The 20,022-nt window shown below is 38.1% G+C and overlaps 1 protein-coding gene across 2 annotated transcripts in view; it reads left to right on the top strand.

The window, feature by feature from the left end:
• The first annotated feature begins 17,132 nt into the window (after positions 1 to 17,132).
• Positions 17,133 to 20,022, top strand: part of RAB11FIP2 (RAB11 family interacting protein 2) — a 37,588-nt gene continuing 34,698 nt past the window's right edge. Inside the window, exon 1 of one of the 2 annotated variants that reach the window (XM_081955444.1) lies at positions 17,133 to 18,728. In XM_081955444.1, the coding sequence (XP_081811570.1) occupies positions 18,379 to 18,728 (350 nt within the window). In that variant the 5' untranslated portion in view covers positions 17,133 to 18,378. The remainder of the gene's footprint in view (positions 18,729 to 20,022) is intronic. The other variant, XM_081955443.1, reaches the window with a different exon arrangement.

Genomic DNA, 20,022 nt, shown 5'->3' with positions numbered 1-20,022 from the left:
CTCTAGCAGCAAACTTTTAGAACATCTTTTTATTACAGTAATGATACATATATAAGTTAGTCATGCTAAGTGTAATGTAAAGTTTTAATCTGCATGGTGATTATTTATCACATCAAACTCTTATTAAGGCATACAGTAGAAGGCATTTCTAGAGATAAAATAAAAAAATTAAAAACTGATACTGATACAAGTTCTCTTTCCAGAAATGCTTTTGGGATTTTACTGAATTAATTCTTTATTTTACAAATTTGAATATTTGTGATTTTGTAAGGCTTCTTTTAACCCCTGCTACATTTGAAAAGCTATTCCATGGTAAATACATTGAGGTTTTATAAGATGAATCATTTTTAAAAATGAAAAATATAATAATAATAATAATAATAATAATAATAATAATAATAATAATAATAATAATAATAATAATAATAATACAATATCAATAATAACACAAGGTTCAAAATGAAACTGAAATTAGAATCAAAATATTTAACAATTTCAATACAAATATCAATAGCCTAATATAATTTGGTAATAATCTTTTTCCCCAAAACAGTTTCGCCTGAACATGTTTTCTAGCATCATGAGCTTTCAATTTTCTATCATTTATTTTTCTACTCCTTATTCTGTCTCTTATTTTTAAAGTGAAGAGAATAAACGCATTTATTAAATTATCACCATCATCTGTAACAATGTTGCTTTTTTGAAAAAGTCTTTGCACACAGTGACTTTTTAGCAACACTGTACACTAACTTCGTAACATTATATAATTATGAATAGTAATATTATATAATGATGAACCTACAGAAACAGAGTACAATACACCAATGTATCCTTCTGTTGCCCAATGAATTCACTGATATGAAATCATAATGGCTATGCTACTGCAAAAATCCAGCTCTGCCTTGAATTTTGGACCTTCATTGTATGATGGTTAATTGTAGTTGTTTGATGCATTATTACATGTTCATTCTGAATGTGGAAATCCTGAAGCACATCTAGAGATGAGCCTGTGAGTTAGATATGGGCATTTGCTTTAGATAAAAGGTGTACATTTAGAAGAACGGCATGGACAAAACTATCAATTTTCCAGGAAACAACCTGGAGAAACTGCTTCCCACAACCACTAGCTTTCTATTGCCTTTTTAATTTTTATGCCAGTAGCTCACCTCCAAACAGAGCAATGAAATGAAATGTTCTATGAATGCCTACTGAAGGTATATAGGGCCAAGATGTACTTAGGAAAGTTAAATAGAGATGATGTTGCAGGCTGATACTTGCTTTGCAGCTGATAGCTTCAGCGTATTCATGTTTACTTTAGGGAATTTAAAAATAAAGTCAGGTGATGTATGATGTAGTGCTTTTTGTTTTTGTTTTCTTTTTGCATCATGTTGTGTATCCCTGTTCCAAGAGGGTAAGAGTGGACTCTGTGTTTCAGTGTTTGCTTTATAATTATCTTTCAATGAGCCACGGTGGTGCAGTGATTAGAGTGCAGTACTGCAGGCTATTTCTGCTGAATGCTGGCTGCCTGCAATTTGGCAGTTCAAATCTCACCAGGCTCAAGATTGAATCAGCCTTCCATCCTTCTGAGGTGGGTAAAATGAGGGCCCAAATTATTGGGGGCAATAGGCTGACTGTAAACCTCTTAGAAAGGGCTGTAAAGCAATGCAAAGCAATATATAAGTGTAAGCATTATTGCTTGCTATTACTTTAAATATTAAATGTAAACATTTTTCTCATTTATGTTTTTAATACTGTCTCTTTCTATTGTACTAGAAAGTGAATCGATTGTGATATGCAACAAATATAACATTCTCAGAACAATGAAAGAATGTTTATTTGTTCAGGAACTTTTCAGGAGTACCATTAAAACATAGTTTTTCTAATAGACTTGGGGATTAGAATGTTATGATCTAATTTCCTTTGGTAATGAAATGTGTTTTTCTTTACTGATAGGCAGATATTGGTTTCATTAGACTTGATTAATGGTTGATTAATTAATGTTCCTAAAATATATTTATTATGATGTCATTATTGCATTATATTTGTATTGTTACTTTTTACTTTTAACATGATTTAAATATGTTAGAATATAACAGTACTGTGCTGACAAAATAGTTCTTACCACATACTTTATAAAATACTCAGCGTTTATGACTGAGAGGTGTGTAAATTCAGAGGGAGGGAGGGAGGGAGGATACATGCTTATATATTATAATTGTGGCATATTCTTTCCCCAAAAAAGGCTGTGTCGAAAATTTGTACATGTGGGAGACACTTTAATTTGTGTATTTCAGTTCACACAGTTAGCTAGCCTTAATTTAGATTTTAAACATTTTGTTGGTGTTTAAAACATCACAAAGTGGGTTTGTTTTAGATACTTTTACAAATGTCAGTGAAAGGTTGTTTGAGCTATACATATTGTATAATCAGATGATACCAGAATATGATTTCCCAGCTTTCATTAATTTTACTCGAATGTATAACCTGTTTCTGTTTTAGGTTATTACTTGGAGATTCAAATAGAAAGGGAAGGATGGCTATTCCCCACCCACGCCCCAACCAGAAAATGTTGATGGTTAATGGTAGAGCAAATACATATTTTTAAAAAGTTGGATCTAAGGGGAAAAAAGAGCTGAAAAAACAATTACTTGGAATGACTTGTTGCTCCTCCCTTGACCAGGTATGGGTGACAAGTCACTTGGGAGATACAAGCCAGACACTTACAAGGGGTGGAGGAAGGGAAACAGCAAACATTACTTTAAAGTTACGTATATGTAATCCATTATCACTGTTCTTGCACATTAACACATCACTACAAAAGTGGGGTTTTTAAAAGCACTCTGCGAATACCAGTGTAGCAGTTAGCAGCTAAAAGAAACCACATGTGATTAGAGCTCTCTGCCTAATCAGAAGAGACATTTATTTTAAGATCCTATTTTTCTGCAGGCCTGGCTTTTAAGGCTAATAACTCACAGTGTTAATCTATTTGATCTACTGGACTGATCTGGTCCACAGGTCAAAGGCCGTGCCTTCTCCTGCTGGTATAGTTCCAAACATTATTTCTGCTCCACAAATTGTAAATGGAACCGATAATGATTCTCCATCAGCTCACAACTGATAGCAGATTAATCTTGTACATGGACACGACTTATACAGACTTTTGCTTGTTCTCCATGGATTACTGGTATACAGTCAACAAAGCATCAGTTCTGTCTCTGAATAAAAATCTCTTTCATGCCAAAGCAGAATTGCAAAGTGATTGGTTCTGGCTCCTGTTTTATTGCATTTTCTTGTTGTACGTAGCTTTTGCCAAAATATTCCTTTAGTAGTACACATCATAAACCAACGTTTCTCATATTCGTTTCAAATGTAACCACGATGGTCATATTTCTGGGAAGAGAAGACACTGACTTTTACCATGCTCTCTAAATAGGGGAGAGCTATTAAATGGATTTACATTCGATCCAGGTAATGTTTTCTATTATGAACACTTAGAAGTTGATATACTCGAAACTATCCCAATTTTCTCTCCTCTACAGAGCATTTGAAATTCTAGACTTTTACAGTGACTTTTTTTTCACTGCCATGTATGTTTTCAAATAACCCGATCCGCCGAGATTGTACACCTTTCAGCTCTGTGCCATTACTAGTGGTGTCCTTTGGTCTTAACCTGCAGAGGATATGGTTTGTAATTAAAAGATAAGAGATATACTGCACGTGGGTGAACATTGTTCATAGGCTTTATAACTCCCAGGTTCCAGAACCAGCATATCTTTCTGATAGACTATATTATGGCAACCATTGGTTATGGTGCTTAAGTCAAATAAGATTGAATGTATACTTCATCTACTACAGAGCTCAACATATTTTGCTTTGAGCCTAGATTTTCCTTCTTTTTTTAAAAAAAAATCTTTTCATTCTATGCATATTTACCCACTCACTGATTTACTTACTCAGTTTTACTGATTTATGTACTTCTTAGTAAATTGGCTGAAATCATCTCAATAGGAAGGAACAAAAGAATATGTATCAAAGAACAGTCATATTGAGATCCTATGTTTTAACCCTACAGCCTTTTATAATGTTCTAAGCCAACAACAACAGGAATATTAAACACTGATAAGAGGCTGTTTTCTATTTGCATTTGGGTATTCACTTGCCATGCTTATCTTCTCATTTTGCATATATATATATATATATATATATGTGTGTGTGTGTGTGTGTGTGTGTGTGTGTGTGTGTGTTTTGTATTTGTGCTGATAAAATAAAGGTAACACAAACACACACACACACACGTGTGTGTGTGTGTGTGTTACAACCCCTGGTATGCCCAATACAGCCCAGGTTCAAATCCCAGTGAGGGTATGGCTAGCTGATGAGAGCTAAATAGCTTGAAATAGATCTATACTAGTCTCCCTTTATTTATTTATCAGCACAAATACAACACACACACACACACATATATACCCACAGCCCGAAATAGACCTATTAATTATCACAATTTCATTGTGTTTTAAGCCAGATCTCTTTAACATTAAGCTACTGATGCAGAAGTATGCTAGAATGGAATAAAGTGGGCCTAAAATGTAAAATCATTTGTAAAAAAGTATCTTAGAATCAAGCAACACACATATTTGCTAACTTGAAACTGACATACATTTCTTGAATGGCTGTATTGGATACTGTTCAAATAAGTATCTTGGCAAGAAAGCTTAAGTCTCTGATTGTCTCTTCTCTTTGATCTGTGCAGAATAACCAGGATGTATTAAAGATTTTGATCTTTATTATATGGACGTGGAGAAACTCAAATATAAAAATGTCAAATATGAGCAGAACTATATGGATATATTTGCTTCATGGGTGAAGAAATCTGCCATACAATACGAAATTAAATGTCTCACATGTGTTTCCTCCTTACACATGCCACAAATACTATCCCATTAACTGCCAGAACTGCCATATGTTTCGTACCTTCATAGTTAATATCAAGTACTATAATTAAGTAAAAGAGTATTGCAGTGAGTAAGCCACATTGTTATTGTATGGGTACATGCACAAACTACATATCCATTTGAGTATCCATGTATTTGAATATACATATCCATTTGAGTAGCATCAATCTTGGTATGCTTGGCAATGGTTTTCCTTGATCAATACTTACAATTCATTTCCATTTTCACATAATTGGTACTCCTACCTGCTTCAGTATGGTGAAGTCACATGGAACAGAGACATAATAAAGAAGAACAAATAGTTCAAAAAATTGAATGCCTAGGCTGGAGTGGGTGGAAATTAATCTGTAATTAAACTGCATTTTCCTGAATTGTTAGGGCTCCTGCTTATCAAACTGTATGCTACTCAAGAGTTTGGGAAATGGCACAAGGATGAGAAGAACTACCCCTATTGATTTTGTGGAAGGGGGATTAAAAGAAATTATATTGAAAGTTCTACCATTACTGCAGACCATCCTTTGGAGATAGAATGGGAACAGAAAATCATGAACAGCAAGAACATAATGTTGTCTTGGACTTCTAGATAATCATCTTACTGCTATGAAATAAAACCTACATTCAAATCCCTCTAATAAATGTAATGAATACTAAAGATATAAATGACAAGTTTTCTGCCATTTTCTAAATTTGATCAGTTTATTATCTACATGTATACACACACACACACACCCAGACAAAATCCTGCATCTGCACAGATCTCCAGCAGAGCCATAAGAAAACGGGATATTGCATTTCCTCTCTCAATGCTAAAGAAATTATCAATTTAGAAATTTATTTTACAGAAAAAGAAAGATGTCACATTCACTAAGAGTACTGCTGTTTTCTTTTCTGGCTCTCAGTGTAATCAGATCTGATTTTCAAATCTGTTCAAATATTAGCAACTTTGCATCATGTTTTCTTTTCTTCCCACCTGCAGGGACAAATGATTGTAGTAAAGAAAGAAAGGTCATACTGTCCTGCCATCAACTGAACTTGATTAAACTCTTTATGTTTATGAACAATTTTAGAAGGTAAATCTGGGAAACTCATTAGCTTCTTATCAACATAATCCAAAGAAATTGCTTATTGAGAAAGCTGAGGAATGTTATCTTGTGTTGTTCTCCTGAGGAATTCTATCACTGTTGGGTTAGGTCACAGGATGTATTGAAATCTTGAAGTATCCGCAGAGGCTAATTCAATTTCTAATGCATAATCATTGTTTAAAGAAAAAAAAAAGATCACACAGGCATTTCTCTATAAAGACTACTAGAAGCTGTTCATCTTGTTTGGTTATATAAGGTACATTTAATATACTGAATCTCATTCCAGATAAATGGCTTGAATCATTGTCTTGGTACATGCTTTGTCTGTTTTCTCCAAAAGCTGTTTTCCAAGATTCTTGCATTGTCTTCAGCCCTTGCATCTCGTACCTGCCACCTTATGGGCTGGCTTAGGGTTCAAGAGCTCCATGGTAACCATGAACATGTTCCAAGTACATGATCCAGAAAATATTAGGGGTCATATATTAGATCTGGTTTTTGTCGTAGGGCAGTTGCAGGGTGCAGTTGCATTGGAGGACATTAATATTAGTTGGTTTCCATGGAAAAATCACTCTGAGGTTGCCATCTGTCTCATTGGGGCTATATACCTCCACAGAAAGGCAGGGTCTGTTGGGTTAACTAGCCCACCCCAGGTGATTAATGAATGCTGCATAATCCTAGAAAGACCTTGGTGCTTTCCCTGATGATCTGTCAGGCAAATTGGCAGGGACCTTGATTACAGGCTGGAATGTATGGGCAGATAAAGCCTGGTCTAGATTGTTCCTGTGGGGCCTCTTCTGGGCCTTGATCCCAAGGAGTTGCACTAGATAAGCTTCCAAAAGCATCACCTGGAGAACAACTGGAAGGAATCCAATCCAATGTAAGTTAGAGCCCATATTCGGCCCCACATCATGGAACTAAGGATGGCAAAATATAGTTATTTTTCCATATTATTACATTTGCCCAGTAGCTGCCCAGCAGTTACCCAGCAGCCCTGTTAGAGTAACCTGTTCCCTGTTGGTGGAAGAGGATAATCCACAAGCTGTGGTGAAAGCTATTCATGTTGTCTGATTGATTCACGTGGGAGTGGGAATTGGGTTCTTGGATTCACGTGGGAGTTGGGTTCTCACTAGGATCTTTTTTTTTTTTGGCCAGTGAAGAAAATTCTGATGTATTATTAGTCAAAGTGTGTAGATCAATTTACTTCATAATTCAGAGAGATGGATGGTTCAAATAGCATTTGGCTGTGAATCCTGTGCTTTATGTTTGGAATGTACATCTGCCATTCCTTCATAAGCATCTTAGACTCAATCTACATTCCCTACATCTCACACCTAACATCATGTGTGTTTGTGGGTGAGTGAATTAACCTATTGTTTCTTTAAATATTTAACATTTATTTAAATAAGTCATAAAGCATAATAATATGTTGATATGGTGAACTTTTTTACCTTTAACTCCTACCGTGCTTACCCAAAAATAAGGTAGAGTCTTATTTTCTTTTGACCCCTGAAATAAGTGCTTGGCCTTATTTTCGGGGAGGTCTTATTATTTTTGAGATGCAGGAGGCGGCGAGCATGGTCACCTCATGTCTGCTGTGTTGCAATATTTTCAGGGAGGGCTTATTTTCGGGGAGGGCTTATTTTAACGCATGCGCTCAAAAGCCCGATTGGGCTTATTATCCGGGGAGGTCTTATTTGGGGGGATACAGGGTAGAAATGGATAGAATTTGTTATGATGCGAATTCAAGAGTATTATAATAAAGGAATTTGGTTTAGATGGTTATTGCCAGAAGGAATGTTGATCTTCTGGGAGGGAAACAGAATTAGAATCAATTCAGTTGTGGAGGCAGAGGCCTTCATGAAAAAACACAGTTCCCTCCTAGAGGACGAAACTATAAGAGGTAGTGAAAAAGGTGATAATACACAAGATATGAGGGAGGGAGGGGTCGCAGCTCCACCAGGGGACAGGGGGAGGGAGCAATACCGAAAAGACTCAGGTCACAAAAATAAATGTATTTGAAATATTATTGTAATTGTTGATATATTAGAAAGTGGTAAAAGAGATGATTGAACATATGGTTGATACAATGTATAACAAGATGCTGTTTTTGCTTATCTTTTATCTTTTGTCTGCCTTTCTGTAAAAGTTATGAGATTTGGAGAGATTTCTACTTTCAGCACGATGTAGCTGCCAAAATGTTTTTTTGTATATCCATCTGATGGATAGATGATCTCTGGAGGGCCAGAGATAGGGGTTGTTCCTCTATCCTGGTCCTATTAGATCTCTCGGCGGCTTTCGATACCATCGACCATGGTATCCTGTTGCACCGGCTAGAGGGGTTGGGGGTTAGGGGCACCGTTTTATGGTGGTTCGGCTCCTATCTCTCCGGCCGGATGCAACGTGTGTTGGCAGGGGAGCAGAGATCGACCCTGAGCCTCTCACTTGTGGGGTGCCGCAGGGGTCGGTCTTCTAGCCACTCCTGTTCAACACATACATGAAACCGCTGGGCGAGATCATTCGTGGCTTTGGGGTGGGATATCATCTGTACGCTGATGATACTCAGCTGTACATTTCCACCCCGAACCACCCCAACGAGGCCGTCGAAATGATGTCCCGGTGCTTGGAAGCCGTACGGGTCTGGATGGGTGACAACCGACTCAAACTCAACCCCTCCAAGACGGAGTGGCTGTGGCTTCCGGCCCCCCGGTTCAACCAGTTGCTTCCATCTCTGGCCATCGGGGGCGAGCAACTGGCCCCCATGGAACGGGCGCGCAATTTGGGCGTCCTCCTGGATGACCGGCTGTCAATGGATGACCATGTAACAGCCGTGGCAAGGGGGGCGTTCCACCAGGTCCGCCTGGTGCGCCAATTGCGCCCCTTATTGGACCGGGATGCCTTACGGACAGTCACCCATGCGCTGGTGACGTCTCGCCTAGACTACTGCAATGCTCTCTACCTGGGGCTTCCCTTGAGATGCACTCGGAGACTACAGTTGGTCCAGAATGCGGCCGCGCGGGTGATTATGGGGAGTACTAGGTACTCCCATGTAACACCTCTCCTGCGCGAGCTGCACTGGCTTCCTGTGGTCTATCAGGTGCGTTTCAAGGTTTTGATTACGATCTTCAAAGCGCTCCATGGCACAGGACCTAGTTACCTGCGGGATCGCATCCTGCCCCATACATCCCTACGACCAATCCGCTCGCACAGAGAGGGACTTCTCCGGGTGCCGTCCACTAAACAGTGTCGGGGGGCGACACCCAGGAGCAGGGCCTTCTCTGTGATGGGCCCAGCCCTTTGGAATGACCTCCCCCTTGACATCAGGATTACCTCCGATCTCCGCTCCTTCCGTGTAAAGTTCAAGACCCACCTTTTTCAATTATCTGGCCTGGCTCAACCGTAGTTTCATCCTATTCTTCCTGACAGTCTTTTTTAAATTCGTAATTTTTAATTTGGGGTATTTTAATTGCTAATTTTAATTTTAATTTTATTACTATTATTGTATGTATTTAATGACTGTTACCTCCTCCGTGTATGTGTATGCGTGTATGTGTATGTTTATATGTATATATGTATGTGCTTTTATTGTACGCCGCCCCGAGTCCCTGTGGAGAGGGAGCGGCTAACAAATTAATTTATTATTATTATTATTATTATTATTATTATTATTATTATTATTATTATTATTATTATTATTATTATCATCATCATCATCATTATCTATCCTTCCCTATAAATGTTTAAAAACCAATAAAACTTTTTTTTAAAAGAGTATTTTCAAGGTTTAAAATGGATAGGTGCCAACGGCTAAGTAAAGAATTTCTTTGAATACAGGTAGTCCTCAACTTACAACTGTTCTTTTAGTGACCGTTCAAAGTTACAACAGCACTGAAAAGAGAGACTTGTGATCATTTTTCACACTTCCATCCCGATGATCATGTGATCAAAATTCAGATGCTTGTCAATTGACTCATATTTAAATCATGCCCTGGGATCAGGTAATCATTTTGTACAACCTTCTGAAAAGCAAAGTCAATTTTGCAGTCATTTAACAACCATATTAACTACTACAGTGATTCGCTTAAGAAATGTGGCAAGAAAGGTCATATAATGGGGCAAAATTCACTTAACAAATGTTTCACTCAGCAGCAGAAATGTTGAGTCAGCAATTAACAGTTTAACTCTAACACAAACCAAATTGTCCCAAATAATTTACTGTTTGTCTTATGTTATTTTGAGTGGATTAAACTGCGATAGTAGCACCGGCTGGTTTTAATTTTCATCAGGGAGCTTTACTAAACTGAAAACTCAGTCTACAGGAAAAAAAGAGAGGTCATTTTGTGAACAGAAAAGTTTTAAATGGTAGGTGCACTTGGATAAACATGGCAATATATCAAAATAAATTACTTTTCTATATCTTCTTTTATTTGAACAAACATCGATTCCAAGTATACCATATTCTAAATGCCTTTAAAATTCTACTGGTTTCTCCATTGAGTTTCTTAGTGGGAAGCAGGCAGGGAGCATCAGAAATCTTTCCTCCCGTTGTCCCTTCTATCCTTCCTTCCCTCTCTCCTCCCTTCCTTCTTTCCTTTCCTCCTTTCCTTCCTCCTTTTCTTTTCCTTTCCCTTTCCAGCAGGCAGGTAAGTGGGGGAGGGTGAGAGGGATTTCAAGACTGGCTGAGAAACTGTCATGGAATGTTGAAAATGAAGATCACATGATTGCAACAGTAGCATAGCAACAGTCTGTAGCACTGAAATAGCCACAAGTTTATGAAATTTCATTCCTTTCTGACTATGGGTCACAACACATTAGACTCATTAGATTGGATGCATTCTGTAAGTTAGCCTACTTGAGGTATAGTCATACCATAATACTCAATGCTTTGAAACTGCTCAAATTTGGTTCTCGACATATTTTGACATGAAAATTTTGTCCCGGAACTCATTGTTTTGTTTTGTACTCAATGTGTAAGCTAGAACTTGCCTCATGACTTGCCATCCTTTCCAGCCAAAACAAAGGATCACACATTAGTAACATAGTAGCTCATGTGCCGTGCGCATCTCCTTGAGGTCTTAGCTTAGCTTCTGTAGTCATTTTGTGTATTTTTGTGTATCTTCATCATCTTTGGTTTGGAAACGCATTAAATTTACTTATTCCTTATGAGAAAAATTTGTTTAGTACTCATTATTTTTGGTACACAAAAGATTTTCTCAAAAGAAAAAAATATTAATTTACCAGAAAGCACTAATTGCTTTTTTATAAAAAGGAATAGTTGGAGAATGTTTTATTAATTTAGAGTTTATATTCCTTATAAAAATACTTAAAATAATATGTAAAAATCAGAATTAAGTGAATTCAAATAAATAGCTGTCATTATTTTTTTTACTAATATTTTAAATAAAGAATATTACATTTCTCAAATAATTCAGATATTTTAAAGTTTTGTTTTCATTTCATTTCACATTTTTAGTCATTAGTTTGTAACTGAAGTATGACATTTAACTTTTATGGGTCTCCAAATCCGTACAGCTACAGCTTTTTTTCCACACAATTTATGCCCTGGGTTTTTTTTTTAACTATAACTTATTCAATAAAAGTTCGCTAACCTTGATCACTGAGGGCATAAAGGCATTAAAACATAAACAAGTAGGCTATCATTTGATTTAACATGTACCAATGAATTTGTTAATATAATTAGCTGAATAGTATCTTTCCAAAGATTCTCCCGAAATACTCTTTGGATATATTTCATTATCAAAATTCTAATATTGCTCAGTTAAGGGAAAATGTGATTGCATCCAGTAGATACATATTTCTATATACTGGGAATCAATTTTAAGCAACCAAAATATTTTCATAAAATGTCATTAGGTGCCATCAAGTCATTGGTGACTTTTAGCGACCATACAGCTGGGTATGATCCCATGAAGATCTATCCTTAAACTTGTCTTTTAGGTCTTCCAACAGTGCACTCATTGCCACCGTAACTGAGTCATGAAGTGTAGACTTGTTCAATTTTGCAATTATTTTCCTAAATGTAAATCCCTTACAGAAATATACACTCACATACACATACAGGTGAAACTTGAAAAATTAGAATATCGTGCAAAAGTTCATTTATTTCAGTAATGCAACTTAAAAGGTGAAACTAATATACGAGATAAGACTCATTACATGCAAAGCAAGATAGTTCAAGCCATGATTTGTCATAATTGTGATGATTATGGCATACAGCTCATGAAAACCCCAAATCCACCATCTTAGAAAATTAGAATATTACATGCAATCAATAAAACAAGGATTGTGCATAGAACAATATTGGACCTCTGAAAAGTATAAGCATGCATATATACTCAGTACTTGGTTTGGGACCCTTTTGCAGCAATTACTGCCTCAATGTGACGTGGCATGGAAGCTATCAGCCTGTGGCACTGCTGAGGTGTTATGGAAGACCAAGATGCTTCAATAGCAGCCTTCAGCTCTTCTGCATTGTTCGGTCTCATGTCTCTCATCTTTCTCTTGGCAATGCCCCATAGATTCTCTATGGGGTTCAGGTCAGGCAAGTTTGCTGGCCAATCAAGCACAGTAATCCAACAGTCATTGAACCAGGTTTTGGTGCTTTTGGCAGTGTAGGCAGCTGGAAAATGAAGTTAGCATCCCCATAAAGCTCGTCTACGGAAGGAAGCATGAAGTGCTCCAAAATCACCTGGTAGATGGCTGCGTTGACCCTGGTCTTAATGAAGCACAGTGGTGCAAAGTCCGGTTGTTCAGTGGTCCAAAGTCCTCTTTTCTGATGAGAGCAACTTTTGCATCTCATTTGGAAACCAAGGACCCAGAGTATGGAGGAAGAATGGAGAGGCCAATCAAGCACAGTAATCCCACGGTCATTGAACCAGTTTTTGGTGCTTTTGGCAAAAGTTGATTGCATATTGATTGCATGTAATATTCTAATTTTCTGAGATGGCGGATTTGGGGTTTTCATGAGCTGTAAGCCATAATCTTCACAATTATGACAAATCACAGCTTGAACTATCTTGCTTTGCATGTAATGAGTCTTATCTCATATATTAGTTTCACCTTTTAAGTTGCATTACTGAAATAAATGAACTTTTGCACTATATTCTAATTTTTCGAGTTTCACCTGTACTGAAAATATGCTAATATTTTCCTCCTACCATTGAAACAATATAAGCTTTTCATTGGTTTTCATTTTGCCTTACCTTTCAAATATTTCAGAACCCATTTACCTGAGTTGATAGGCAGAAATACATGCTTACCGAGAGCTGATGGTGTGAGCACATTTTTCAAAGTTCTGCAGGCTAACGTTGTGGTTTTGTGGTCTGTTGAGTTAAATCCCATTACATCATCTAATTGTGCACTGGATAATTATTAGATTCATTTGTGGTTATCACACATACATTTTGCCTTTTTAATTCCAGAAGAGTGAACCAGCAATCCTCAGACCATAAACTCAAGCTTTGTTTTACAGCAAACAGTGATTTTTTTTCCAATAAAAAGGTTTAAAGATTGCAGAAACACTAGTCTTGTTAATGGAGGGAAAGATAATGAAACTCAAAAGGTCTAACACAGTTCATAGTTAGGCAGGTATGCAAATTATCTCTCTACTCATTCAAACATGCAGTGAATATGTTATGATGCTAATCTTTCCCCTTGGTTGCATAGCATTGTTTTCGTCTCTTCCTCAGACCATAAGTGAAACAATTTGAAGTCATCTCATGGCTGGCTGGGGTATGCTGGGAATTGAGCTCCAGATATCTTAAAGTTGCCAAGGTTGAACATTTCTTGTTTATTCCATTCATTAGAAATGATTTCACTTTTATTCTTACATTGATTCTGTTGAAGGCATGTATAGCCTTCTTACCAATTTAACAAAAAAAAATGCCCTCCCCAGTTTTGTTAATATCTTTTTATATACACTCTGGATTCCAATACCTTCTATGCATGTTAATATCTTAATATCATTCTTTTATGTGCATTTTCTTATCCAGTCTTTTTTTTTACTTCATTATGCCATCAAATATCCTTTTTTCATACAATATTTATGTGTTAATTCCACACACGTCTGTGGTACTCTGCAGTACACCTCTCTGTACTACATTTCATGCAGCTTCCACATCCTTTCCTTGCATCTACTTTTATTTATTTAATTTCCATTCATTCTGTTGGGAATTTAATTTAGCTTCCACTACAATACTTTCTCTTCCTGTATTAGTTGTCATTTTACTCTACTTTCTTTCACTAGTATTTTTTTAATATTCTTTTTTAAAAGATCTACTCTAGATACTATCAAGAATGTTCTGTCCCACATTCAGAACTTCTCATTGTTCACTAATGGTATCAGTCTTGCATCATAAAATTAAAATTAGTCAAGCTTTTTGATTTATTCCTTTTCCATTTCCCAAGTGAATTAATTTGTTTAAAACATATTTTTCGAAGCAAGTCTTCATCAAGCCATTATAATTCGTTCATTCATAGATGAGTTTCCACACAGTTCAGATCGTTTTTATTTCATTCACTGCATTCCACAAAATCAGGAAACTTTCCTCAGAGCCATTAAATCTTTCACTTTCTCCTGGTTTTACACACAATGGTTTTTTTCTCATTTCTGGATTTTTGATCCTGCAGCAACCTTGAGCTCCAGGCTGTATGGGTAATCATATTGACCCTACATGACACTTTTATATTCCATGATCCTACTCATGAGATAACCTATGTGAATGCCTATATTTGGCCACAAACTGTGATCTTACTGGTACACCAGATATTTTGTTGCCCTGCTCCATTCATCTTTTCTAGATAAACATCTAGATTGAAGTTTGTCTCCTTACCTTTTGGTGTTCAGTGACTTCAACCTCTATGCCCAATTGTTCAGGAAATGCCAGAGTTCATGGCCTCCAAAGTAGGCCAATTGTCATGGATTGATACATGCCAGTAAATGTATGTTGGATCTCATCTTCATATCAGAGAAATTATGCAGTGATTTGGATATGGATGGCATTACATGCACCATTTGCCAATTAGGACTGCCACCTGCAGAGTTGGGGGGCCCTACAGGATGGTCTTCCCAGGTATTTAATCAATCTGCAGAGTTTTTGGAGGGCATTTGGGTACTTTGCCAAAGACCTACAAGGGCTACTCATTGTCCTATTGATAGTGTTCACAAAGCCTCCAACATTTGAAGGAATAGGTTGTGGAATATATAGTGGGAATTCATCTACAAAGTGCCCTAGAATAAGTAGATTACCTGCACTTTTTTCAGTCTGTGTTCAGACTGGATGCTAGGAGATGTCATTCATTGATTCAGAGGGCTATATGATGAATGCATGTATTTGTTGCTACTCTGGCTGGTGTTCAATCTCATCTGAGTTTCTGTAGGCAACGGTGATCTTAATGGGATCAATAGAGTATAATTAAGCCCAAGCCAAAATAAAACTACTGTTGGAGTGCACAGATGCAAGTTGTGACTAGGAAAGATACATCCCTACTTGGAAAAGAGGACCTGAGTAATTCTTGACATTATCACCAATTTGCTGTATTCTCTATACGAGGCTGTCTTGATGACCATTCAGTTACAGTCGGTTCAAAACTTAGTGTTTTTTTTAATTCATTGTCATAGACATATTATACTCATACAGCAATCCCTATAATGGTTGTCAATTGTTTCCACAGGAAATTCAAGGAGATGGTTTTAACTTACAAAACCTATATGGCTGGTGCCCAAGTTCAACAAAAATCAACTTTTCAATGCAATTCTCCCAGAGGCAACAACTGATAGTACCCATTATCTAGAAGAAGATCCAAGGACAGTAAAAATAGTATCTCCTACATACCATCTATACTTAAGAACAGCCTCCCCATTGATGGTCTTCTGAAAGTTGGTCAAAGAGATACTCATCTGTTGTGTCAGACATTGATCAGTATTATGTATTTTACTGCAGGTTACTCTATTATTTCCTACAGTATACAAGCAAAATAAAAGTGCAATTTTACCCCAACCACAGTTACACAACAGTATTCTATTGATGTCAGAATCCCTAATTTACAGATTACTTTGCAGGTCAACATACTGTTGCCTGTGTTACATCATCTAGAAGTTATTTGCAGAGTGCATACACTTTTATTGGTTTCATGTTTTGAAATATGTTTTGCTAGAGTAGTTAAACATATTTATGAACGTGGATTTATTTTTAAATCTGTAGTTTTCTTGCAAGGCCTTCATCATGGTCCCTATATTCAAGTGTGAATCCCCCAATTTGTCACTACTGTTATTTCAATCATGGCTTTTCAAAAATATTTTTGCTTGGGGATTCTCCACTTTTTTGAGTTGTCATCTTCATCATCATTCTATGGGTCACAAATTGACACATTTGGATCTCTCTCCATTTAATTTCCATACCCATTCTGTTGGACAGATTGGACTAAAACTGGCCCCAAGTCACCTAGTGATTTTTAAGGAGAGATGGCACCTGAATCTGGTTCTCACTGAATACCTTAACTATTAAACTATACCAACCCCACAAAATGCATCATTTTGAAAGCGTTTCCGAGTTTCATTATCACATCCACCATTCCATTACAGTCAGCATATATCATTAACTCGGTTCCCCCCCCCTTCTTTTTAATTTTCTGTTATTCCCGATCAGTTTAATTTCCATCCTCACTGTAATTTGACTGCCCTTCTTGTGCAAATTCACAACTTCGCCCATATTGTGTAGCACCTTTGACACTTCAGCCTGACCGAGTTAAAAAAAGAAAAAAAGAAAGAAAGAAGTTTTTACGAACCAATCAGGAATATCTTTAAAACCGAACCCATCACAAGCCCTTGAACGTTTTCCTGCATTGCAACTCCACCAAGGCAGGGCGAAAAGAAGAAAGAAAGAAAGAAAGAAAGAAAGAAAGAAAGAAAGAAAGAAAGAAAGAAAGAAAGAAAGAAAGAAAGAAAGAAAGAGGGAGGGAGGGAGAGTGAGAGAGAGAAAGAAAGAAAGAAAGAAAGAAAGAAAGAAAGAAAGAAAGAAAGAAAGAAAGAAGTTTTTTACGAACCAATCAGGAATATCTTTAAAACCGAGCCCATCACAAGCCCTTGAACGTTTTCCTGCATTGAAACCCCGCCAAGGCAGGGCGAAAAGAAGAAAGGAAGGAAGGAAGGCAGGCAGGCAGAAGTCAAATCTCCACCAAATACACTCCAGCTTGGAAGCGGTCCTTATGCCGAGGGTCCTGCCTTCCGCCTAGGGGCTCAGTCCGATGGCCTGAGGTGCGGCTCGCGAGCCCGCCGGGGTGCGCGAGTTGTGAGGGACCACGCCACCTTTCGGGATTTCTCCCCGGCAGTCGCCCCCCCCCCGCCCTCCCCCTCGGGGGGGCCCTCTGGAAGCCGGTGAGGCAGGGCAGGGGAAGCGTCTGGCCCGCCTGAACCCTACCCTTCGCCCTCTGACCGCCCGAGGAAAGAGGCGGCGCCGTTCCCTCGCTCCCACTCAGCGGCGCCCGTTTAGGCAACATGGGGAAGGCGGAAGTGGGGCCTCGGCTCGGCGGCTAGAGCGTTTCGGCCGAAGGAAGGGAGGCGGCTGGGCCACCGCGCTGCTGAGCCTCCGCACGACTCGCCCGTTTTCCGAGGCGTTCTTTCTCTCGCCGCTCCCTCCTCCGTCCCGTCCCCCCCCAATACCGGGGATACCGAGGGATACCCCCACCCCCCAGAAAAGCTGTTACCGGGGAAGGGCGGCCTGGCAGAGCCCCCGGGTGGAGCCGGTCCAGTTTACCTCGGCAGGAGCTGGTCCCGTGCCTTCGGCAGGCCCAAACTCTTGCCCTCCCCACCACCCTACTCGCGTTGTAAAGAGGCGCAGGGTGCTTTGCGAACAGGATTTGCCGGAGAGGATGCAGAGGAGTCTTGACAGGTGCTAGCCAGAGCAAGTGCCAAATTGTACTGGGGAGGGAGGGTGTAGGGTTTTTTTAATTTTTTAAAAAAATTTAAATCCCTTTAGTCTCCGGTCGGCCTTGGGTGTGAGTGAAAATAGGGTGGGTAGAAGACAAAATCAAATATATACTGCCCTGTGCAGAGAAGTATCGAAAAGCAGAACTATCTCTAGGATTGCAGAGGTATGCTGGAAATTAACATTTGGAGAAAAGAATCGGAAGAAACTTTGGTCAGCTAGGTTAGGGAACCTGGCCCATTTCCTTTAATGCTGTTGGATGAATAAGAATCTCAAAAAATGAGAATTGCTTAGTTCTCTGAAAGGGTCTGTCAGGCTTCCCTGTTGTGAAATATACCTTCTGGCCCAGTATTTTATTTCTGTGGCTATTGTTACTCAAAATCCCCCCCCCCTTTTGTTACTATGTTGGCCGAGCAAGCTCAAAAGTGGTTCCCAACTCATGTGCAGGCCACAGTCCTTCAGGCCAAAGGTCTCAAGCCAAAGGGCAAAAGTGGCACTAATGATACATACACTATCATACAGTTGGGAAAAGAGAAATACTCTACTTCGGTGGCAGAGAAGACCCTTGATCCAATATGGAAAGAAGAAGCTTCCTTTGAGCTGCCTGGATTGCTGATGGAAGGGAACTCTGAAAAATACATTCTCTACCTGATAGTCATGCACAGATCTCTTGTTGGGCTTGATAAGTTTCTGGGACAAGTGGCAATTAACTTAAATGATATTTTTGAGGACAAACTGAGAAGGAAAACAGAGTAAGTGTTATATTTATATGTCTTGTGTTGGAAATGTAGTATTTTGCAGTGTTGCAAATCTGTGATTTTAGAAGATATAGCCGAACCCTGGCATCCATAATCTTCCAGTTCTCTTGGTTGACTGGGGCTAATGGGTATTATTGAGTGCCAACTTTAGAGGTCACATGTTATCCAACTCTTTTTTTAAAGAGTTACCTTAAAATATCCACAAATTGTTCACATAAACTCTCTCATAACTACAATTAGTGTGAAGTCAAAGCCAATCAGAATGTATAGGGTTGCTCATATAAGAGCCATGGTTCATTGCTCATATGTAGTTGAGAATGTTTTTTTAAACAAATTTGATAGGATCAATCATGAATTGTGGATTATGCACTAGTGACTTTACAAGAGAGTGAAATCAATATGGGATTTTTTGGATTATTTTATTTTGAAAATATGGCTTGTAAACCATGGCTTGTACTGTAACTTGATCTACGTTGAATATATGGGTACAATAAGTAATAGTAGAATAATCTGGGAACAAGAACTTTTATTTGGATGGGTGATTTGAGAGATGTGGTACTTTCTTGTCTGATTTATTGATTGCAAGCTGTATGCCTTGAAATCAGAGGCTATTAACTTCTACTGATGTTTTCCACAGTGCAACATTCCTAATTCTGAGAATATGCTGTATTTGGAGATACGTTGCTTCTTTTTGTTTTTCTACTCATGTTACATGATATCCTGTTATTCCATACACAGTACAATGTGTGTATGTGTGTGTATATGCACAAAAATGTTCTTGGATGTGATATTTTGGGAAATACAGGTACAGTATTCTTGGATGTTATATTTATTTCATTATCATTTATATCTTTACTTACTTTATATTTCCACATTTTTTCTAACAAGTCAGTTTTATGCCCCTAACAAAAATCATATTTGGGAGGTTTGGCTTCGAGTAACTGCTTAAAATTGCACAGTGAGCTCCTTGGTTGAATGGAAATCTCACAGAATAAAACAACCATTTCAACTCCTATGTTATGGGTGTCAAACGTCATCACGGCGGTGTCAAGTGATGTATCAGGACTTTTTCCCCTTTCGCTAAACTGGGCATGGGCATGGCCAACGCATGATGCATCCAGCCCACCGGTCAGGAGTTTGACAGCCCTGTTCTATGCTATCTAGCTTTTGATGCAGTGTTTTAATAAACACTATTAAACACGTTTAGTACAGAGATATGATAATGGATCCATCCATACAGCTTTTATTTTATTGAATTGGGATATATTTAATTTTCTAATTTTTTAGA

The sequence above is a fragment of the Natrix helvetica genome, assembly GCF_964273705.1.
Source record: "Natrix helvetica genome assembly, chromosome: 5".
Lineage (NCBI taxonomy): Eukaryota > Metazoa > Chordata > Lepidosauria > Squamata > Natricidae > Natrix > Natrix helvetica.
This window is presented reverse-complemented; position numbering and strand designations above follow the sequence as displayed.